This window comes from Cynocephalus volans, chromosome 4, assembly GCF_027409185.1.
Source record: "Cynocephalus volans isolate mCynVol1 chromosome 4, mCynVol1.pri, whole genome shotgun sequence".
In the NCBI taxonomy this organism is placed as follows: Eukaryota; Metazoa; Chordata; class Mammalia; order Dermoptera; family Cynocephalidae; genus Cynocephalus; species Cynocephalus volans.
Genome location: NC_084463.1, coordinates 110,565,616 through 110,590,375, shown reverse-complemented (window position 1 = coordinate 110,590,375; position 24,760 = coordinate 110,565,616). Strand labels below are relative to the sequence as shown.

The window sequence follows — 24,760 nt, the reverse complement described above, 5'->3', positions numbered from 1 at the left end:
ACTTTGGGAACATTATCTGATGTTTAAGTTTATTTCTTTATATGTAAAGTGGAAATTAACATTTCTATTTCATAGGTTAGGATTAAATGCCTGATGTATAGTAACTTTACAGTATATGTTTGTTGATCTGGATCTGAGGGTGACTAACCTGAGCAAAAACAAAACCCCAGTCCTAGGGTGACTTGGATTCTGAACAAATATTTCCCTGTACAAAAGAATTTTCTAATAAGTTGGGAAGTAATTATTTCATTTTCACTTGAAGGTGTTAAAGCAGAGTGTGATCTTTTGGGGATAAAGGTATTCAAACATTGAAAGTATTCAAATGTTGAATTATTATAAGTTTTGTTTCAGTCATCAGATATGATTTATAAAACTCATAAGGAGAATAATGGTTTATTTTATATACCCATATGTTTGCTCTGTTCATTGTTTTTGCTTCCTAATGCTCCAATATTACTTTTTAAAAATAATTTCCTTTTTGTTTGAACAACTTCCTTCAGCCACTCTTTAAAGATAGGTTTGCTAGTGACAAGTTCTTTTTGTTTTTCTTTTTCTGAGAATGTCTGGATTTCTCCTTCATTCTTGGAGGATATTTTTGCTGGAAATAGAATTCATAGTTGACAATGCTTTCTTTTAGCACTTGAAAAATGTTGTGCCACTTCCTTCTGGTCTCAGTGGTTTCTGATGAGAAATTTGCTGTCATTTGAATTGGTGTTATCCTGTAGGTATAATGTTTCTCTCTGGCTTTATTCAGTAATTTTTCTTTGTTTTTAGTTTGCAGATGTTTAATAATGATGTGTCTTGAAATTAACTCAACTTTTTGTTTTCTGGTGGTTTTTTTAGATTTCTTTTTTTTATTGAATCATGATTGATTATACATATTTTTGGGATTCAGTGTTAACATATGTGGATCAAATCAATATTACTAGTATGTATGTTGTTACAAATTGTACTTATTCTTTATGCACCTTGTCTAATCTCTCCCTTATCCCCCTTTCCTTCTCCACTCCCACCACCGATAACCCTAGATTTCTTCTCTCCCCCTGAAAGTAATGGTTACTCTGTGGATTTGTTGCCTAGATGATCTGTCCAATGCTAAAAGGTGTGTTCAGGTCCCCCAATATTATCATAGAGCAGATGCTTCTTCAGTCACTCTGGAATGGGCTTTGTGGAGAGAGACATCCTATTCTTTTCTTTGGTCTCTGCTGGTGACTCCCCTTGTGTCACTGCACTCCAGTGGCTAGAGGACCATCTGCATGGTGGTTGTGATGTCTAGCCACTTTCGCAGCAGCCATTGTTATTGTGGTGACTGTGGTGGGCCACCCACATGGGGGTGGTGTTTTTGGCATGCTCCTTGGTGCTGGAGTGTGCCTGGTTGTGGGCAGGGGATCCGGTCCCTGGCTCCAGCCTCAGGTCCCCTGGCAGGCCCCGAAGTTCTGGTGGTATGCCTGGGCCGGAACTAATTTTTTGTCCTTTGCTTACTTCTAAAACGGGGGAACTTCCTATGGGAACCAGTACTTGAGCTTTCTGTCTGAGCTAAATTGCTGCTTTGCTGCTGTTTCCCTAGGGAAGGCTTTTTGTGCAGCTCAGGCTTTAATGGTTGCCCTTATAGGTACTTCCAGCTCTCCAGAGACTGGGTACATCTGGGTTGTGTAGAAACTCTGATCTGGGCCTGAGTCTTTTCATCAAACTGCACCCCATGCAATTCTGCATTCACGACCAGTCTCCTCTGAGTGGTCCTGTGCTGATTGGGGGCCGGATCAGCTGTCCTTGCTGTGTCCCAGTGTTCTCCTGGAGGCCTGTCTCCCCCACTGCCTGTGCTCCAAACACTTCCCATGGGACGGGCCCTGTGCCAGTCCATTGCGATGACTCTCTGGCCTCTGAATGGCTCCCCTTTTTCGGTTGTTCTGGCTCCTCACTCCTGAGTGGGTCCAGGGGAACCCTATTAGTGGTCTGGCTGTCCTGGGGACCACCAAGGCCCTCTTCTCCCCTGCCGCCTCCAGGCAACTCCATCCGAAGCGCACGGCTGTGGCATCTGCTGGCTCCTGCTCCTTGCGCTCAGCAGCTCTAGCCTTAAAGCGGCCATGGCACAAAAAGCCCTGAGCAGTTTTCTCTTTCTCTCATTGTGGCTTTTCCCCCTTCATGAACTCCGTAGGTCTCTCCTCCTCTTCCCCTGAGCTCCATTGGCTCCAGCTTGGCTGTTGTTACATTTTTATAATTGTAAATTGGCTGGTTTGTGTGAGAGAGTGACACTGGGGACTGTCTATTCTGCGATCTTGACAAGAACTCCTAACTCAACTTTTTGAATACGTAGTTTTGTGCTTTGCCAAATTTGGGAATGTTTCAGCCATTACTCTTTGACCACTCTTTCAATCCCACTCTCTTTCTCTTCTCCTTTCTGAGACTCCAGTGATATGAATATTGGATCTTTTGTTATGGCCCTGTGGGTCCCCCATGGGTCTCTAGGGTTCTATTCTCTATATTTTAATTAATTTATTTTTTTCTGTTGCTCAGATTGGGTAAATTGTACTGATCTCTCCTCAAGTTCGCTAATTTTATCCTATACCATTATCACTCTACTATTGACACCATCCAGTGAGATTTTAGTTTCGGTTATTTTTTAGTTTTATAATTTCCATTTGGTTTATAACTTATTTCTTTGCTGGTATTTTCTATTTTTTCATTAGTTTGAAGAGAATTTGTGTTTGATCGTTGATGCATTTTTATGACAGCTCCTTTGAAATCTTTGTCAGATAATTCCAATATCTGATTCATGTCCAAGTTGGCATCAGTCTTTTCTTAGTGAAGTTATGATTTTCCTAGTTCTTGGTATGATGGGTGATTTTTTTATTATATTCTGGACATTTTGGCTATTATGTTAGTCATTGTGTTCAGATTTAGCATGGAGACCATGGTCTAATTTTGTGAGCTGTTGTTCCAATGGTAGTTTAATTTTCAGAGTCTTTGCAGTGTTATTTTGGTGGTCTTGTTTTTTTCTGGTGCCTCCAGGGCTCCCACTGGTCCATGCTGGTGCTGCTGAAGGTGGCAGAAGGTTTTTGCCAGGTTGGGCCATCTGATTCCTCTTGGTGGGGGCGAGAATCTCAGGACCACAGGGACAAAGAAGTTTTGCTGGACCAGGGTGCTTTTTATGGCATGGTTCCCATTTCTGGTGATGTCCCACTGCCCTGATGTCTCTGGGGAGTGCATGGGACATTCTGACCCGTGGACAGAGAGGCTCCCTGGGCAGGGCTGCTTGTTGTAGTGGGGTCCCTCTTGCTGGAGGGGAGTCTGAAGCTTATAAGAACAAAGATTCTGGCTGGCTCACTTGATAACAGTGTAGTATTTCTTGCTGGTGTTGGCCAGACACCCTGGTATCTCTTGGTCGGGTAGGAGAGTCTGAGGCCTGTGAAGAAAAAGGCTTCCCAGGCCAGGCTGCTTGTTTTGATGGGGAGTCTCTTGCTGGTGCTGCCTGGTCACACTGGTATCTCTCTTTGGAGGAAGGGAGTCTCAGGGCCAGCAGTAAAGGAAAGTGCTTCCCCTAGCTACTTATTATCAGTGTGGCTCTCCATCTGTCCCCTGCCCATGGTTCTGGGCTTGCCTTGTGTTGTTGGTGGAACTCCTGTTTGATCTGGGGAAGGAGTGAAACTACCTAGGTTCCCTTCTTTTGTTAGCTTGGGGGTTGGGACATGCCAGGCCTGGGTTGCCTTCTTCTGTTGGGTGAAGTGACATAAGATGTCCTGCCGCTGTACTGTTCCTGTGTTCTTGTGTTCTAAACCAGTTCACTTTTCTCTTACCACCTTTCAGAGTTCTCCTTTGGTTGCCTCTTGTGTTATTTACAAGTTTATATTTGTACTTAGTGGGAAAGAGCAAGAAGAAATGGGTTTACACCATCTTGCCTGGACCAGTGACTCATCTTTTTTATTTTTTTAAATGTCTTTATTGGGATATAATTTACATACCATAAAATTTATCCTTTTAAAGTGTAAAATACAGTGGTTTTTAGTGTATTCAAAGAGGTTTTTAGTATATTTAGTACATTCATCACCACTACCATATTTAAAACATTTCATCCCTCAAAAGAAACCCTGTAATCATTAGCAGTCACTCCCCATTTCTCCCCTCTCCTAATCTACTTTCTATCTCTTTGAATTTGCCTATTCTGGGCATTTCATATGAATGGACTCATACAATCTGTGACCTTTTGTGTCTGGCCTCTTTCTCAGTAGCTTAAGGTTTTCAGAGATCGTCCATGTTGTAGCATGTATCAGTACTTTATTCCTTTTTATGTCTGAATAATATACTGTTGCATAGATATACAGTTTTGTTTTGTTTTGTTCTATTGGTGGCTGGCTGGTACTGGGTTAGCTTTGTTTAAAGATGTTTTCTCTGAGTATAAAATGTTGGGTTGACTTTTTTTTTTTTTTTTTTTATCTTTCAGTATTTTAAAGATGTGGCTCCACTGTCTTCTTTCTTACATTGTTTATAATAAGTCTGCTGTCATTCTTATCTTTGTTACTCTGTATATAATGTATCTTTTTCTCCAGATGTTTTTAAGATTTTTATCTTTATATCTAAGTAATTTGATTATGATGTGTGTTTTCTCCATTTTTTTTGTATTTGGGGTTTGATACATTTCTTTGATCAGTGAGTTTATAGTTTTCATCAAACCTGGAATAATCATATTTCATCAGATTTGCTGAAATTATTACTTCAAGCCTCCTCCCCCTCTCCCTACCCCTTACATGCATAGTAAGCCACTGTAATTTGTTCCATAGCCCTATTCATTTTTTTGTTTGTTTTTCAGTCTCTCTTTCATTTTGGAAAGCTTCTGTCAGTAAAACTTCAGGCTTATTAATCTTTTTTTCTATAGTGTCTAATTCTTTAATTATATCCAGTGTATGTTTCCTGTCTATATTCCTGAAAATATGATTACCTATGTCAATTTGGATTTTGTTTCAGTTGATTGATTTTTCTTCTCATTAAGGCTCATTACTTTTCTGCTACTTTTCATACCTTTCTTGTTTTTGATTGGATGTTAGACTTTGTGAATTTTACTCTATTGAGTGTTGGATATTTTTGTGTTCCTATAAATATTCTTGAACTCTATTCTGTGATATAATTAAATCACTTGGAAATAGTTTGATCTTTTTGAGGTTTGTTTTTCAGCTTTGTTAGGTGGGCCTAAGCAGTGTTTAAACTGGGGCTAATTTTTCCATACTACTAAGGCAATACCCTCTGGGTTCTCTGCTTGATGCCCAGTGAATTATGTAAGTTTTTTTTTTTTTTTTTACTCCCTCTTGGCTGTTGGGAACACAAACTGTTCCTGAGCTTGTGTGAGCTCTGGGGATTATTCTTTCTGTTTATTGCATGTGGTTCATTGCCCGGCCTCAGGTGGTTTTCTCACACTTGTGTACTATAATCAGTACTCACACTGAAGAGTCAAGGGAACCTTCTGCAGATCTCTGGTCTTCTCTCCCTATTAATCTCTCTTCGGTATTCTTCTCTGTGAACTTTGGCTTCACTAGACTCCCAACTCAGTTGCTTCAGCTCTGGAGACTCCTGGACTCCACCTGGATTCCCCATCCTTGCACTGTAGTCTGGAAACTTACCAGGGAGTAAGCTGGGGCAATTGCTGGGGTAATTGTTGGAAACATCATTTGTTTCCTTCCTGCTAGGGTTTACTGTCCTCTACTGGCTGATGTTGGATGTCTACAAGCCATTGTTTATATTTTGTCTGTTTCTTTTTAGTTGTTGCAGGTTGGAGGGTAAATTCAGTTCTTGTTACTCCACCTTGGGTGAGGTGGAAGTACCTGAGATAATGATTTTGAACTATTTTATTATGTAGCCAGTAGGAGAATCATTGGATAATTTTGATCAGTTAGGGAGTTAGTATGAAAACTTCAATTCTGCAAAGCTTATTTCCAAACTTCCAGAAACTTGAACGTGACTTAGAATGCAGTGAAACAGGAAGCAGAGGAATGATGAGGTTACTGCTATTGTCCAGGTGAAAGATGATGAGACTTTGAACTATTAGAGTGACTGTGAATGAAGCTGGGGGTAGGAGCATGTTCAGTGGATATTGGGAGGATAGACTTCATAAAACTTAAAAAAAAAATTTTTTATATCCAACTATATAGTTTTCACAGCATTCCAGACTGCCAACTGTTTTTTCTTCATTGCTGTTAAAGAAGGCATTTTAATTTATTTAGAAAGATGATGCAATCTAAAGAACTTTATCAAAATAATATATTTAGTTTTAACTCCAATTTATACTTTTTTCTCACTATTTTTCTTAATCTTGACATTTATTCTCCAAGTTGCTGTATTTACACATTTTTCAATGAATTGTGAGCTTACAGAGACTAAAGTTGTGTAGGCTGCTGTTGATTTATTATTTTTAATGGCATACCTTATTCTCTATGTTTTCTATTCAGTTTTAAAATGCATTCTTTTTTACTTCTGTGAAAGCCCATGGGCTCTCTGCTATGTTTAACTCTAGAAAAAAAAAAAAATAGTTTGTGTGTTGCAAATAAACTTTTTGAATAATAGGAGATTGTACTGGAAAATCGGAAAATCACATTACATTCCTACCTAAATTTCTGGATAACCACAAAAAGGCTTGTTTCAGTTGAAATAAACAGACTTCTTTCATTAAATGCTAAATGGATCAAATAGGAAAGCCTTTTATAGAATGATTTCCTGCATGCTTTCTTTTCAGTGAATAGTTTTTATTTTCCTTATCCTTTGAAAGTAGTTCTATATTGGCACAATTATATCTACTTATTTTGGTGAGCTTTGATTTTCTGGTTATTTTGGCACTATAACACAAGTCTTCTGGTGAACAAGAAAATAACATCTTAAATAATTGTTATTTACTCAAAAGCAGATTTTATAAGTCAGTGATGGGAAACCTGGGACTTGCAAGTAGAATATGGCCCTCATCTTAATTCTGTCTATGAACAGGTAAAATTAAATTTCTTTTGACCAGCCTCTACCCTACTAAGATGAATAAGTCAATTATATGTTCCCGAAAAACTAGAAGTCTGATTTTCCAACATCGTGCTTTTGCTTCAGCCATTTCCTCTGAAGTGATGGGGTCAGTCACAAGCTTTATAGTCTTTCTCTTACTTAAGGTTTGAGGATGTTGTCATTTGAATTTGTTCTACAGAATGCAAGAAACTTTTCTGCTCAACCAGCTTCAAGAAATGATCCCGTAGTTAAGAGATGGTTTTATTTTCTTACCCAGTGAAAGTATTAATTAGTTTATTCAACTGTCATTTATTGGGTATTTACCATGTACAAAACAGTCTTCAAGATCTTTGAATATTTAGCCTGCTCTTAAGAAGGAACAGTAAAAATCATTTTGGGCCTTCTCCGTGTTTTGCCTGGATAGTAAGTTTTTAAAATAAACTTTCTATATTTGAATAATTTTGGATGTAGCAAAGATAGAAATATAGTACAGTGAGTTCTTATATACCCTTTACTCAGTTTCCCCTAATTCTAGCATCTTATATAACCATGGTACATTAGTCAAAAGTTTGAAATTAACTTTAGTCCATTATTAAGTAGGCTAATTAACTGAACTACAGATTTTATTTGGATTTTACTATTTTTCCTTTAATGTCCTTTTGTAGTCCAGGATCCAATTCAAGATTGGATTGTACGTAGTCTTCACGTCTCCTTAGTCTCCTCTGATCTGTGACAGTCTTACTTAGTCTTTCCTTTTTTGATGACTTTGATAGTGTTAAAGAGTACTGGTCAGGCATTTTTTAGAATGTCTTTCAATTTGTGTTTGTCTGATTGCTTCGTCATGATTGGACTGGGGTTATGATTACCTCAGAGGTGACATGCCCTTTTTATTGCATCATCTTAGAGGGTACATGATATCACTATGACGTATAGGTGGTGATGTTAACCTTGATCAACTGGTAAAGGTGGTGTCTATTAGGTTTCTCCACTGTAAAGTTACTGTTTTCCCCTTTCTATGGTTTATCAATTGAAAGTAGGTCACTAAGTTCAGCCCATACTCAAGGGAAGGTAAAAGTGGCAGAAATAGTATGGAACAGTCTAAGCCCTCATACTGAAGAAACTGCAGGAAACAGACTCAAATTGAGCAGGAAAGGACTTAATACTACCTGACTTAAAGACTTACAATAAAGCTACAGAAATCAAGACATAAAGATCCATCAATCAGTCATACTAACAGCCAATAAAAGAAAAAAACGTGATCATCTCAGTAGATGCAGAAAAAGCATTGGACCAAATTCAATATCGATTATGATAAAAATGCTCAGCAAATTACAAATAAAACTTCCTCAGTATGATAAAAAGCATTTATTAGAAAAACCTATGACTAAACATCATACTTAATGGTGAAGGACTGAATGCTTTCCCATTAAGATTCAGAAAAAGATGTTGACTATTATGACTTGTATTCAACAACTCTTCAGGCCAGCATTGATTTCGTAATACACTTTGGATATTCCATTTATATTAAGGAGATAATATTAACAGTAGGAACACCTTTAAATTATATTTTTCAAATAAATAAAAGTGTAAATCTTAGAATAGACCTAGTTTTTCTTGTCTCTAGCCTGTGTTTAATTTCAGATACCATGCTGTTAGTAATGTAATCTCACATGGTCCGTATGGCAGTCTTGTGTGATGGGAATTATATTAACCCTATTTTAAGTTTTAGAAAACTGAGAATGAGAGGTTAAGTGAATTTTCTGAGTTAATAAAACAATGAAAAAGCAGGGCCTGAGTTTGGACCCAATTCTGACTAACCCCCAAACCCTGGTTCTTTCAACTATATGAGGTATTTCAAAAGGTTCATGGAAAAATAGAATTAAAAGATAATCAGAATCTTTCCATGAACTTTTTCAAGAGCCTTCATACTAGTCAGAGGTCAGTTACACTATGTCTGCCATCTTTATCATTGTGGTTTTGATTTGTATTTCCTTGATGATGACTGATGTTGAGCATGTGCTTGTTGGCCATTTGTATATCTTTGGAGAAATGTCTATTCAAGTCTTTTGCCTATTTTTTAATTGAATCATTTCTATTGTTGAGTTGTAGGAGTTCTTTATACATTCTGGATATTAACCCCTTTGCCAGTAGAAAGTCTCTACTTAAATTCCCACAATTATTCATGAATGTCTTGGCAATATTAAATGTGAGCTGAGTCTAAAGTTTGCTAAGTGTATAAATCATCTAAAAAACAAAGTCACTGTTAGAAGAGGTCATCATGCACTTTTAGACAACTATGAATTGCTACTTAAGCCATGAAAGAATGTCTGGATTTAAGATTTTTCTTTTGGATATTCCATTATTTATTATTTCATTTTGGTTCTCAAAAGCTTACATTTCTCATCACTGGACTTAAATGATGTTGTTATTATGTAAAAATAGAAGTAAGAAATATTTCTCTTCCAAAGTTAGGAATTTTTTAGCTTTTTCTATCCCTGATTTCATTTGACTCATGACCTGAATTCTTAACAATATTATTTTCTTTCCTAATCTTTACTCTGTCATTACACTGACATTTCTTTGTGCCTATATCTGCCATGTTATTTGCATTTTGGATACCTCTATTCAAGTCCCAGATATTCTCACTGGCAAGTTTTATTATTCTTCTCTCCTTAGCACCTAATACAAGGCCAGCATACAGTAATTGTTGAATAAATGAATTACTGAAATAGTCTACTTGCCAGATTTTCTGGATTTGTCCTCTTACCATTCTGCCTGGTTTTCCAGACCATAAAGACTGGTAGCTTTTACTAAAACTTTAGTTATGATCATTGCTTTCTATGGCAATCCATTCTGTGCTTTGATAGTTCTAATTATCACAAAGGTTCTTTCTTTATATTGACTCAAAAATATCTCCTTTAAATTTGTATCTTTTGATTCTAGTCTTCCCCACTGTATCTTCTTCCATATAGTAATAGCTCCTTAGATATTTGGAGAAAGTTCTCATATGTGTTACTTACCTCTTTTTAAATTTTCTGACTAAATCTTCTTTTTATGTAACTGTTTCCAGACCCTTTACCAGTTTGAAAGAGCTTGATCTATAAAAGTGCCTCTTGCAGTTGGTCTACTATGAACTCTTTGATGACAAGGAATACAGACTCATTCTAGCTTAAGAAAGAGGGGAAAATGTAAGAATAGCTCAGACATTTGCTGACATGTTACAGCACTGCCAGAGTTTACTGGAGGTAGAACCTGTATAGCTACGTAGCCTTTTTCTTGTGGCATTTCTGCTTCTTTCCACATGTCTGTATTGTTCAGCTGTTTCTGCTGGCAAGTCTGTGCCTATTTAGAGTCTCCTGTTCTATGACTTTTGTTTTACACATGACCCCAAATTGTTGTCTGAGCTTTCTCCAGCAAATCTTGATACTTTTGGCTGCTCATTTTCTCTATTTAAAATTCCTTAGATGAGTAATATGATTTGTCTAAGATATCTTTTACAGCCAAGTCATTCTGGTCATAAGTTTCTTGCCAGTTTATAGATGCCTTTGCCTATTAGGCCCCTTCATTTATCCAACAGTTATTTTATTAAGTACCTAATATATGCCAGAAACTGTTCTAGGTGTTTGGGATATATCAGTAAACAAAGCAGGCCAAATCACTGCTTTCATTCTAGTGAGGTGAGACAGACAAGTATATAATAATAACTAAATAAATTATTTCATACTTTTTCTCTGGCTGCTGAGAAGAGTGTTGGAATCGTATGCTCCTGAACATGATGGTTGCCCTTTGATGGAAGAGAATGTGGGCAGATGGACATCGTAAAAGAAGACTAGTGTAGACGACCACTGATCTAGTTGTTTAGATAAACATACCATAGAAAACAATGATTTAGTGAATTATGTGTTATTAAAGTAGTATTTCTGTAGTTCAGGGTCTGTATTAAACCAAGTAGTGTATATTTTATGCATCTACATTCTAAGCACACTGAAAGCACTCTTAATTTTTGTCAATTGGTATAATCAACAAATATTACCAAACATCTTGTTTATGTGGAGCAGAATATTTTACCACCTAAGTAACTCCTACTCATCTTTAGTTCTTTTGTGGATGGGGTTCATCATAGCCATTGGCAACTCCACACCTGTGGCGTACTAGTTAGCAACCCCTGAGAATATTGTTTGAATCCTTTGGTGTCATTTGCCAAGGTTAGAACAGTCATTTTGCCAAGGGGTGGTGGATGATTGGTTCATTATAGGTCTCTTGATCATGCTTGTGGCTACGCTAGGTAGCCCGACATAGGAGCTGCTTCCAGGGCCACTGATTGACATGATGTTCTTCACCTGTGTGCATAAAACAGCACTCTGACTCTAGAACAACCTTACCTCACTGTGGCTTGCTCCTTAATGTAAAATGTCATTGTCGGGCTGGATCACAGACCCCTCAACCCCATCCTGTGCCGGTCACATGCTAGGTAGTTGGAAAAAAGATTCTGGGAACCGTTGGCGAGGTAGACATGCTTTTATCTGGATGTGAGCTCAGCCGACCAGTGGATCAGAGCCAATGTCTTTTATACTGAAGTTCACAGTTCTGGCAACTAGCCAAGGAGTGCATGAGTGCACACAAGCAGTTATACTACTCTTACACAAACATGTTGAGAGTGGACATGCTGAGTCATGTCCAGCTGGATATGAGGTGAAGGAGCCTGACCGTACTGTCTCCATTTTCCTCCCAGTCATCTTCTCAGCATTCTTAAATACAGTACAAACCTAAATACAATATAAACTTGGGCAATAAGTTTAAACACTCTGACTAAACACTTAAAAATAAAGAAACGAGTGAGAAAATGTTTATTTTTTGTTGGGCACGTTCATAAGTTCCTTGATAGTTGTTAGCTATAGCAATTTGCATATTTACTATTTGAAAACTAAGTCATTGTGCCTCTTTCTGTGTTTTATTTATGGTGAAATATCATTTTACCATTTTGATTTTTGCCTTTTCTTTTCTTTCTTTTTTTTTTTTTTTTAAAGATGACCAGTAAGGGGATCTTAACCCTTGACTTGATGTTATCAGCACCACGCTCTCCCAAGTGAGCCACGGGCCGGCCCTTGATTTTTGCCTTTTCTAACCTGATTTCCATTTTCAAATAACATTATTGTATAACTAAAAGTCTTATCACTCATGAATCATATTTTGATATGCATTTATAAATGTCATATCAGCATTTCAAACTAAGCTTTCATGTATTGAAACACTGTGTATCATTATGGAATCAATAAATACGTTGCTTCTGGAGAACTTTTGAAAGTTATGATCCTGCCAAAGATGAACCTTTCATCTCTTAAATTGGCAGGAATTAAACCAGTTTTTAAAATAGTGATTGTTGGTATTGATGTAGTAAAAATGGCAGTCTCGTTCTTATACACAGAATGTGAAACAAATTAATATCTTTAGGCTGTGTCCTTTGGCTTTGTGTACCAACAATATTTAAAATTTTTGTTTTTTGATCCAGTAGTTGTATATCTAAAAGTATTTTCTAAGGAAAAGTGAGAGAAGGATAAATATTTACATACAGAGATGTTTATTGTAGTATTATTTATAGTAGTGAGAAACTATTAATGTATGTTCAATACATTTAAAACAATGTATGTTCAATAAATGAAGGCCCTTTGTAAAATGTTAAGTAATGAACTAGTATATAAAGCTAAGTTTAGTATAATATTAATTCTGTAGGAAAAAAATACATGTATTTGAGAGAAAACCTAGGATGAAATGGATAGTTCAAAATGTTAACAGTAATTGTGTCTGGATGTGGGATTATGGGTGATTTCTTCTTTATATTTTTATGTATTTAAAATATTTTCTGCAGTTAACACTTATTACCTTTATAATTAGTAAAAATTAATAAGATGAAATATTTCTTGAGCCTAAAATACATTAGGCATGACTTTCAGAAGTGAATGAACAATGTAAGGACATCTGGTTAAATATGATGGGATAAGTCACATGAATTTATCTCTGTTTAAAAAGACAGGGAGGTATAAATGTAAAACAAATTTGTCAATATTAATGAATTTATTAAAATAAATATTTTACCCAGTGTGGACTGTATGCCAGACATCCAATATGCTGGGTACGTGGAGATACAAGCATAATAACTGAAAGAAAGAAAGCTTGCTGTCAGTTCCTCTAGAAAGTTTTCTGTGGTCTTCTCTGCTACACTAAGTTAGATTCCCTTCTATCATTGAACTTACTATGATGTATTGAAATTATCAGTTCATTTGTTTGTTTCTCTGAATAAATTATGAGATCCTTTAGGATAGGGGCCATGTCTTTTTCATTTGCGTGTCTTCAGTATCTAACAATTTGTTGAATTAGTTCTACTGGGATGTTAGAAGTGGTGATCCTTGAGGTAGATTTTGAGGAATCAGTGCCTGTGATAGACCATTAGTTTACTCAGTGAAATTCTTCATTCCCCTATGAAGATAGAGAACAGTAGTTTTTTAATTTTAAGTGAGAATATTTTTATTTTGTCTTTTTCAAATGGATTTTGTTGTGATCTAAGTTTTAGAACAGTTTTGAGTTGGTCGGTAAAGTGCATTTAACTTTTCATTTATCTTTTAAAGGTAAAAATTTGGCCATAAAGTGATTATACTATAGGTGAGAGGCAAGGGAGAAGTTGAATTCACAGGGATGAGGTTGAGAGGTCATAGTGGATGATTTTTTTTTAAAGTATATTAACAAGTTGAATCAGTTGTTAAGGCTTCTGTAAGTTAGCTATCCCTCTTATCTGTGGGGGATACGTTCCCAGACCCCCAGTGGATGCCTGAAACCACATAGTACTGAACCCAGTTCAGTCAGTTGGAACACGTTTCTGTTCATGTCCTCCATTCACAAATTTAAAGCCATTTCCATTTTAACTAAGCACTTACCATGCACTGCGGCCATAACTTTTGCAGCTTGAGGTGCAACAGCAAAACTAGCATGAATTTTTTTTCCTTCTGCATACTTTCACAGATAGAAGATTCGCTCTTTCTGTAGATGTTAGCAACCTCAGCATATGATTTTCTTTCTTTCCTTATTAAGTTGAGAACTTTCACCTTTTCACTTAAGGGAAGCACTTTACTGCTTATCTTTGGCATTTCCAAATTGTCAGCTTCACTACTCTTGTGCTTTGGGGTCATTATTAACTAAAATAAGGTTACTTGAACACAAGCACTGCAATACCTCTACAGTTCATCTGATAACCTGGTCGGCAACTAAGTGACTAACAGGTGTGTGGCATATACTCTAGACAAAGGATGGTTCATGTCCTAGGCAGACATAAGATTTCATAAAGCTACTCAGATAGGTATGTGATTTAAAAATTACGAATTGTTTATTTCTGGAATTTTCCATTTAATATTTTCAGACTGCAGTTGACTGTGGTTAACTAAAACCATGGAAAACAAAATCTTAGATAAAGAGTGGACTACTGTACAAATAATCAGAATGTTGTAGCCTTCATTTCAACATGCAGAATATGCAAGCTTGTGAAGCTCTTTAAAAAGTATAACAAAAAGCAATTTAGTGTTTGTGCTGCTGAAGCAAGCACGCAAAAAGCAATTTAGATCTAACATGTACTTTCCATCCCCAATTTACTCACAGATTACATCCCTGAAGTTCTATTATAAGTTGATTCATTGTTTGTTGTCACAGGATAATTTTATAACAAGTGATATAGACCTGTGGTTTTCAACCTAGGGGACATTTGGCAATGTCTGGAGACATTTTTGGTTGTAACAACTTGGTGTGGTGGTAGAGGAGTGCTAGGGGGGTGCTATTGGCACCTAGTGGGTTGAGGCTAGTGATGCTGCTAAACATCCTACAATGCATAGGACAACCTTTCCCCCCACACCAAAGGAACATCCAGCCCAAAATTTTGATAGTGCTGATGCTGAGAAACCCTGCCTAGACAATAGTCAAGCTCTCAGGCCAGACTAAAAACTTTATTTAACCCATAAGAGTACTTATAATCCATAACTGAAGTTTAGTGCTAACAGTACCATTTCATTTGTCACTTAAAATTACTTTGTCTCAATAGAAAAGCTCTTGTTAAGTTTCAGCTTGTGGGGATGGCCAGTTTGCTCTGCTGGTTAGAGAGTGGTGCTATTAACACCAAGGTCCAAGGTCTGATCCCTGTACTGGCCAGCCGCCAAAAAAGAAAACAAAACAAAATGAAAAGATGACTTAAAGTTTCAACTAGGATACCTAGATATTTTCCATATTGGGGCACAAAGGGAAATTACTACCATGATGTGGTAAAGACTCTAGATTTCAGTGCCTCTGTCTAGTTTTCTTAGCTTTTCATATCCTTTAGTCAATCTTTTGAGTCTACAGGATAGGGATCGCCTGTTGTTTCGGTATTATGTTTAGAAGATGTATACTTTTATGTCCATTAAAACTTGCAGATGTTTAATTGATATATCAATTTACTCAAATATTCATTTAGAAATAAGTAGTAATATAATGAGTATTGAGATTTTTATAGTACCCTATAATGGATTCACTTTGATTTTATTAACAGGGTCAGGAGAAGGTCTGGGGAAAATAATTCAGAGATTTCCACAGAAGGACTGGGATGACACACCTTTTCCACAGGGAATTGAATTGGTAAGTTGGTGTTATATTATTGCACTTTTATAATGATATTTTTTTGTGTGTGTTACATTTATGTTTACATTTATATTACATTTACTGTTAAATAATTTGGTGATTTAACTGCAACATATTACTAGAGACAATTCTTTTTCCTTCTAGACCTCCAAGTACAATAACCTTTGAATATATTGATTCTAGAATGCCTGTTTTTCTGTTCTTTTTCCCATTTAAACTTGTCTCTAATATTAAAGATGAAATTGATGATCTTTATATACTCAAAAGCAGAACAATTCCTCTGATTCTTTAGTAAAAATCTTGGCCTTGTAGCTTCAGTGATATAGTGTATCACTAAACAAATATTATTTTCTGAAATTTTTCAGGTTATTTTAGTGAAAACAAAACAAGAAACAGACAAAAAACCAAAGGATTGTTTAATGGTGGCTAGTCATGATTTGAGTTTGGTCTTGAAGTCACAAATCTGAATTCTTTTCTTTTTAGCTGCAGTTTAACTGTTGTTTCTGTTGTCATTATTATTGGCCATTTTAAAGGAATTTAATGGTTGAACATAATTTATGACAGACAGGCTGTTCTATTTGGTGGCAGATCCATGGTGGTAAAATGAGGGACTGGGAAGATGACCATATTTTCACTTTGCAATATGACTATAAAGTTTGATTCTCCAAACATAATAGAGAGAGAGAGAAGAGAGTGCATATGGTGTGTGTGAGAGAGAGAGAAGGACAGAGTGTGTGTCTTCATTTATTTATTTATATTGTGTTTATGTATAAATATACACACACACATATAAGCAGTGTTCGTCAAAGCAGTTCTTGTGAAGAACATTTGGTATAATATGATTGTAAAGAGTGCAGGCTCTGGAGCAGATTTTGACAAGTTACTTAATGTCTTCGAGCAGCAGAATCCTTATCTATAAAATGAGGATAATGGCAATACTAATCTCATAGGGTTGTTGTAAAGATAAAATTGGAAAAATGCACATAAAAGGCTTAAAACAGTGTCTTCCATAAAGTAAATGCTCAATAAGTGAGGTAACTGGTTATTGTTGTTGTTGTTGTTGTTGTTGTTGTTGTTGTTGTTGTTGTTGCTGCTGCTGCTGTTTGTTTGACATCTCTCAGCATTTCCCCCAGAGGAATTGAATATGTTCATTCTCTTGATAGCATGGATCAGAAATATCTATTAGGAATGAAACTGATGTTGAAAATTATAAATCTTATCATCCTAGTTAATGACTGTCTAGTTCTGCTTCACTGAGTATAAGATACATTGCCGAGTGCTTAGCTTTGAGTGTTATAAGCCAGCCATGTAAAGAAGACTGTAGGTCCACAGAGAGGGTAAATATTGGATTTTGGCCTTAAAAATGGGGAAGGAATGTAAGGATCCAATGAAAAGTGTCTTTTTGGAGAGCCCCTTGCATTCCTTTTTCTTCTCCCCCACATGCCTGCAAATACCAGTAATTGGACTTACGGTGTGAATAACCAGGGATTTGTACTATAAAAGCTTTTAAACCCTGTTTCAAAGTCCCTTTTATTGGTGACTGAGAGGGGAAAATTTGGTGCTGGGGAACTGTTAGAACTTTTTGTGACTTCCTATCTTCTATCCATCAAAGTGTGGATGGAGGGACATAAACTACATCAGTTTGACAATATGAACAGTGAACTACCTTCATAAGTTTCAAGAACAACAGACATTATAGGGGCAGAGAGAGATCATGGATTGGCATAGCCATTTAGCTAGGGCTGAGAAGGGATAACTTGTGTGTTTTTGGAAAGCCAAGTGAGTAGACACAATGTCTCATGTTTCTCCAGTAGTGAAGGAGAGACACATTGGTTTTACTACTTAGTAAATTGATATTTTTTCTTTGTATGACAGACACAACCATATTCAAGTGCTGTTAGTGTCTTCAATAACAAGTGGAGTCATGTGCTGCTGGGTTAGTGAAATGGAAGTATTGAGACAGAACTTTTTCTCACCCCAGATTTTCATAGATGACTTCTCAGCTGATTCTTAGCATAGCATTTCAAGATTTTGGGGGCTAGATTAATATTTAAAGATTATTTGGGGGCTGGCCAGTTAGCTCAATTGGTTAGAGCATGAAGCCGATAACACTTTGTGCCACCAAAGGAAAAAAAAAAAAAGAATGAATGTTTGGTCTGTTGTATTATGCTGGATATTTTCTTTTTCATTTTCCTTTAACCATATTGATAGCAATTTCAATTCTTTAATGTCCCTCATGCTTTGTCTAGTACAAAATAAATTTGTCTTATATCTATCAAATCCCATTTTTTAAACGGAACAAATTTCTCTTAATTTTTTGGTTTTTTTATTATTTATTGCCTCATGGTATTCTTGAATGTATTAGAGATGTGTAAATATTCTGTATATGAACAGCAGCGATTTGTGATATACTGTGTGATCTTGAGTAACTAATGTAGCTTTAAAACCAAAGGTATACATAATAAAATTTTAGTCTAACTGTAGGTGATCTGGCTCAAGTCCCTAAGTAGTTTGTTGATTCAAGGGTGGTACTGACCCTTTTCCTATGATTTACAGGAAAAAAATACCTCTTCCAAGGTGGTGGAACAACTTTTAGCATATAACGTTAATGTTAATATCTAATAGTTGTATAGAATTGACAGAGTATGATGAACTCAAATAAATTAGATGATTGGTGGTAGTGTATTAATTTACAAATAAGTAAACTGCAGTGTAGGAAGTTTAAATAATTTCACTGAGGTCTAACAGCTAGGATGCAGCAGAGCTAGGATTCAAACTCAGGTCTTTTGACCCTTAGATTCTGCTAAGATCTGACAGATTTCTGGGAGTGACATTTAAGCTATGGCTAACTTTTATATTTTTGTGTAAATGCAGGATCTGAAAACAGAGTTCTATAATTTGGAAAAACTGAGGTTGAGAAATGTTAAGAGAATGCTGTGTTATTGAATAGAGACCATCTTTCTTATTTATTTTATCTGAGGACACACATGGGTTCAGAGCATAATATTATATTGAAATTATTTTCTATTGCCACCTCTTCCTCCCAGGCAGCACATATCTGGTGTTTTTAAATTCTAAATGAAAGATAGATGTGTTCAGCCTTACAAATTGTGGAAAAGGATTTTAGGTATTTATTCACTAATTAAGCAAATCCCAAATTTAATTTAGAGGATGCTGAATTTATTCTATCCATTTTTACATGAATAAATTGACTTCTTTTTTTTTTTTTTTTTTCTTTTCTTTTTTTTTTTCGATGGCTGTTCTGTATGGGGTCCTTCCTTTTTTTCTATTGAGAAATGATGAGCTTTAATTTGGATGATTTTAAAAATAAAAATATGAAAATAAGTTAAACCAAACATAATGACTGCTTTTCCAATTCTAGGATATTTTTGTCTTTTTCTTGTGCTTTTTAAGCCTACATGGAAACCACAGACAGTCATATAAATAAAGTTACAGTTAATTTTAGTGACAGTATTTCAAAGAAAATTAAAGAATTGTTTTCCAGAGACATTCTATGGCTAAGAATCCATTTCTGATTATGGGAACAAATGTTTTTATTGGCTAGGTTGTGGACATCAGCAAAATAGTATTGTCTTGGCAGTATCTCCTTTTTAAGATGCTTGGTCTCAAAAGTGTATCTTTTTTTTTAGAGTTAAATTTTTTTTTTTTTAATTTTATTTTGTCGATATACATTGTGGCTGATTACTGCTCCCCATCACCAAAACCTCCCTCCCTTCTCCCCCCCCCCAACAATGTCCTTTCTGTTTGCTTGTCGTATCAACTTCAAGTAATTGTGGTTGTTATATCTTCTCCCCCCCCGTTTTTGTGTGTGTGTGTGTGAATTTATATATTAATTTTTAGCTCCCACCAATAAGTGAGAACATGTGGTATTTCTCTTTCTGTGCCTGACTTGTTTCACTTAATATAATTCTCTCGAGGACCATCCATGTTGTTGCAAATGGCAGTATTTCATTCGTTTTTATAGCTGAGTAGTATTCCATTGTGTAGATGTACCACATTTTCCGTATCCACTCATCTGATGATGGACATTTGGGCTGGTTCCAACTCTTGGCTATTGTAAAGAGTGCTGCGATGAACATTGGGGAACAAGTATACCTTCAACTTGATGATTTCCATTCCTCTGGGTATATTCCCAACAGTGGGATAGCTGGGTCATATGGTAGATCTATCTGCAATTGTTTGAGGAACCTCCATACCATTTTTTCCATAGAGGCTGCACCATTTTGCAGTCCCACCAACAATGTACGAGAGTTCCTTTTTCTCCGCAACCTCGCCAGCATTTATCGTTCAGAGTCTTTTGGATTTTAGCCATCCTAACTGGGGTTAGATGGTATCTCAATGTGGTTTTGATTTGCATTTCCCGGATGCTGAGTGATGTTGAGCATTTTTTCACATGTCTGTTGGCCATTTGTATATCTTCCTTAGAGAAATGCCTACTTAGCTCTTTTGCCCATTTTTTAATTGGGTTGCTTGTTTTCTTCTTGTAAAGTTGTTTGAGTTCCTTGTATATTCTGGATATTAATCGTTTGTCAGATGTATATTTTGCAAATATTTTCTCCCACTCTGTTGGTTGTCTTTTAACTCTGTTAATTGTTTCTTTTGCTGTGCAGAAGCTTTTTAGTTTGATATAATCCCATTTGTTTATTTTTCCTTTGGTTGCCCGTGCTTTGGGGGTCATATTCATGAAGTCTGTGCCCAGTCCTATTTCCTGAAGTGTTTCTCCTATGTTTTCTTTAAGAAGTTTTATTGTTTCAGGGTGTGTATTTAAATCCTTAATCCATTTTGAGTTGATTTTAGTATACGGTGAGAGGTATGGATCTAGTTTCATTCTCCTGCATATGGATATCCAGTTATCCCAGCACCAAAAGTGTATCTTTTTATATCATAATTCAGAAAATATGCCTAATCTTCACTAGAGAACACCTCTACTGAGGCATTTGTAGAACTATCTAATTTTCTTAGAAGACTAAAGAACTGAGATAAATTTTATGGCTTGAAAAAGAAAGACACATTCAGTTAGAATTTCTAAATTTGAGGTTCTTAAGAAATTAGTTTAGTTATTTAAATTATACACTAGTGATTTGACTACTTGCCATATGAATCCAGTCTTCTGTAAGTTAAATTGAGGTAATGAGAAAAACAAAAGCTTGCATTCAATATTCTGCAACTGTAACATAGAAGTAGCTTTAGTATGTGATGCCATTTGAGGGCAGAGAAATAAGCATGTAATGCTTTAATTCTTTAAGCTGTTTAGAATGTGATGAATACAACAAATGGCATAGCAGTTATCCATCTGACCTAGATATAAAATACTGTTTGGTCAGAGAACTGTGTATAGAAAGGATGGAAGAGAATTTCCTCCCCTCTTTGTAGAGGAATATGCGTGAAAAGGAGAGTGAGAAAGGTAGTGAACATACTGGATGACAGAATCAGGGTTCACAAAGATTTTAAAAGGCTGGAGTTATGGGCCCTTTTTCTAAGAAGATGAAATGTAATAGGTAAAAATATAAAAGTTTGGGTATAAAAAGCCAGCTGATAAGCAATTATTTAGAATAAAAGTAGGCAGATAATATGCCAGCCAGAGAGATTTAAGAAATACAAGACAGCTTTTTAAAAATTATAAAAAATACCTATGAAAGATACTATAGGTAGCATCAGTCTGTGCTGAGGTAGAGTGCTAGGTGATGAATTCAGTTTTAAAGTTGGTCCAGAGCTTGGTATAAAAGATATGTGAAAGGACTCCTGATTTTTCATAGAGTTGAGGCTGAAAGACACAAGAATACTGCTGTGAAATATGAAGATATGGCTTTTAAAACATACTAAGGACTACAAAAAGGATTTTGAAAGTTATATTCATGACAAAGCAAGTGGATATAAATGAGGGCTTAAGCTGGCAAGTGGTGGTTTGAGTTCACATTTTCCCATTCCCAGACTACTCTCTTTTTTTAATTTTTTTTTTTTGAATGGGATCGCAACCCTCTGCACGGTGTGGTCCGCACCACGCTCAGCCAGTGAGCTATATAGATCCTATATAGGATCTGAACCCAACGCCTCCGCGCTACCAGCGCCGCACTCTCCCGAGTGAGCTACGGGGCTGGCCCAGACTACTCTCTCTTTGAGGAGATAAACCACATGGCAGGGAACCCTTTGAAGTCTGGAGGGTGTATCTGAGGTAGTAGGTGCTCTCAACATCTTGAGCAAGAGAATAGTCAATGTTAGTTTTATGCTTCTCACACTTCTCCATATTCACCAAAGTAGTTTGTTTATCCTATACTAGAATTTTGGTTACTCTCAATTCTGCTTATTTCACTTGTACATTGATATCCTCAGTTATGCTAGAGAATCTTTCCCCTACAGTCAGCCACTTCAGTAGTGCTCTTAGAATCTCCTTAGATAAGGATTTCTTGCCATCCCAGGGTTCTATACCTGATGCTTTGAGGCCATGGAGAACTTCCGGAGGAAGATGTAAAACTACATAGGACTGACCCACTACAAATTCATGTTATTTGCAAGCAGTGTGGACCTCACCACATGGTACCATACTGCTATTCATCTTGCATGTAATTATCTATTGTATCACCTTTATGGATTATTCTGTACTTCTTAAGTTCCAATTCCTTTTTCTACTTTTCCATTTCCATTGATTCCATTTCCATTGTATCTGTGATCTTAGCTAAAAAAAACGCTTTTCTTGTCTTTATCTCTTTTAGCTACTATCCTATTTCTTTTTCATTATAAGATGTTTCAAATGATCCTTCTTCATTTGCTGCCTGCTTTTCTCTAAGAAAGTAGTGTGGTATACTAGAAAGAATATGGGATATGGAACTTAAAGACGTTGAGCAAAGTTCTTATAATAATACTTTTCGTACAGGGCTGTTATCAGGTGATTGTCTGTTAATATTTTAATAAATTGTAATGTTATGATTTCTCATCATTCACTCTCATCTCACATACCTATCTCATATCTCAGGGGTTTACTCTGAAGTATAGTTTATGCTCTCTCCATTCTGAAATCACACAGTTGAAGTTTATTTTTTCTGAATTGGTTAAGGTAGTACTTGCCATTGTAAACAGATAAGCCTGGAAATCTTTGTGGCTGAACATGATAGAAGTTTTTTTTCTTACTTATGTAAAGGCTAGTTAGTGGCAGTGGGGTAAATGGGCATAGGGTTTGCCAACTCAAAATGTGGCCGTCAGGGTCATCTTGGGTACATATCAGCATTCAGTTGACAGAGTACTAAGAGAAAGCATAGAGGATAGTAAAGTGGATTTTACGGGATACAACTGGAGGCAGTATATATCACTTGTACCCATATTCTATTGATCAGAAGTCATGTAGGCCACAGTTAGCTGTAATGGGAGGTTGGCAAATAAATCCTAGACATATGCTTAGGAGAAGAGAGAAACATATTAAGTGAACAATAGCTTTTCTCTGCGGCAATTATCTTGCTGAATCCAAAGATCTTTTTCCCTATCTTAATTATCTCTGACTACTTTATTTTTTGATACCGCTAGTTTAGTCTTTGTGTTATAATAGAAAATAAATATTTGGTCTTTGTTTCAGTTCTGGCACAGAACCTTTGGAATTTACTCCCTTTTGTATGCTGTGGTGGCTCATGATTGAGGGACCCTAGATAATTTCAGGATGGGAGCTGGTCACCAGAGGAGGGGAGAAGGGCTGGAGATTGAGTTCAGTCACTGATAGCCAATGATTTAATCAGTCATGCCTTCTTAATGCAACCTCCACAAAAGCAGGGTTGGTGAATATATTGATGTCCAGGGAAGGTGGTGCACCCCTGCCATACCTTGCCCTATGCATCACTTCCATTTGGCTGTTCTGAGTTGTATCCTTTAAAATAAACTGGTAAAAATAAGTGATGTATTTTCCTGAGTTCTATGAGTTGTTCTAGCAAATTATCGTACCTGAGGTTGGGGGTCCATGGGGAACCCCAGTTTGTGGTTGTCTGGGCAGAAGTGTGAATAGCCTAGGCACCTTAGTTGTGGTGGCATCTAAAGTAGGGGCAGTCTTGTGGACTGAGCCCTTGACCTGTGGGGTCTGTGCTAACTCTGGGTAATGTCAGATTGAATTGAATTGTTGGATACTCAGTGTCAGAGAATGGGTTGGTGTTGGAGAAACCAAACATTTGGTGTAAGAGAAAACACAACACAGTCTTCATTATGCCATCTGTTTTCTTAATTTCATCTCCAGTTTCTTCTCATCTTCCACTGTTTTCTTCATAACATTCAGGTTTCAGTTTTTTGGTATTTTGTTTTCTCTGGAAAGTGGTGATATCACTATTCTGCTACTCTTTTGTACTTGAATCCCAATCATGCCTTTGATTATCCTTTTCTGCAATTCCTATAACCTAACTATTGCCTGCATGTCTCAGTCAGAGCTAATTCATGTTTTAGTATCTTTTTCTAATACTGGGTTTCTAATGTGGGGTGAGTTCTAGTAACAAATAGCCTAGAAGATTAAATCAAAGGTGGTTCTTGCCTAATTTCACTTTTAGTTATTTGTCCTATACTTAAACTAAAACTAGGATAACTATATATTATTCAAACCAGAATGCTTTTGAGAGTGAAAGGGAGTAAACTGGAAAAACATGCATAAACTGGGACTGTCCTGAACAAACTGATTTGTCTGGTTACCCATATATATGCACGTGTAAGGTTATTCATGGCAGATGATTAGAAACTACCTGAATGTCCATTAGGATGGGACCGGTTGAATTAGTGGTGCCATAGCCATTCATCAGAACATAATGCAACTGTTAAAAAGTATGAAATAGAAGATATACAAATGGTTAACAAGCACATGAAAAGATGCTAACATCATTATCAATAGAGAAATGCAAATCAAAACCTCAGTAAGACCACAATAGGATACCACCTCACACCCATTAGTATGGCTACTATTGAAAAACAAAACAAAACAGAAAATAACAAGTGTTGGTGTAGATTTGGAAAAGTTGGAATCTTTGTGCACTATTGGGGGGCATGTAAAATGGTGCACCTGCTACGGAAAACAGTACAGCAGTTAGCCAAAAAAAATGAAAATAAAATTACCATATGGTACAGCAGTTTCACTTCTGGACATATAGCAAAAAGAACTAAA

General features: G+C 36.4%; 1 protein-coding gene across 4 annotated transcripts in view; it reads left to right on the top strand.

The window, feature by feature from the left end:
• Positions 1-24,760, top strand: part of SBF2 (SET binding factor 2) — a 465,129-nt gene that overhangs the window by 65,610 nt on the left and 374,759 nt on the right. For all 4 annotated transcript variants that reach the window (XM_063093054.1, XM_063093057.1, XM_063093056.1 and 1 more), the window contains exon 2: positions 15,533-15,618. In XM_063093054.1, the coding sequence (XP_062949124.1) occupies positions 15,533-15,618 (86 nt within the window). The remainder of the gene's footprint in view (positions 1-15,532; positions 15,619-24,760) is intronic.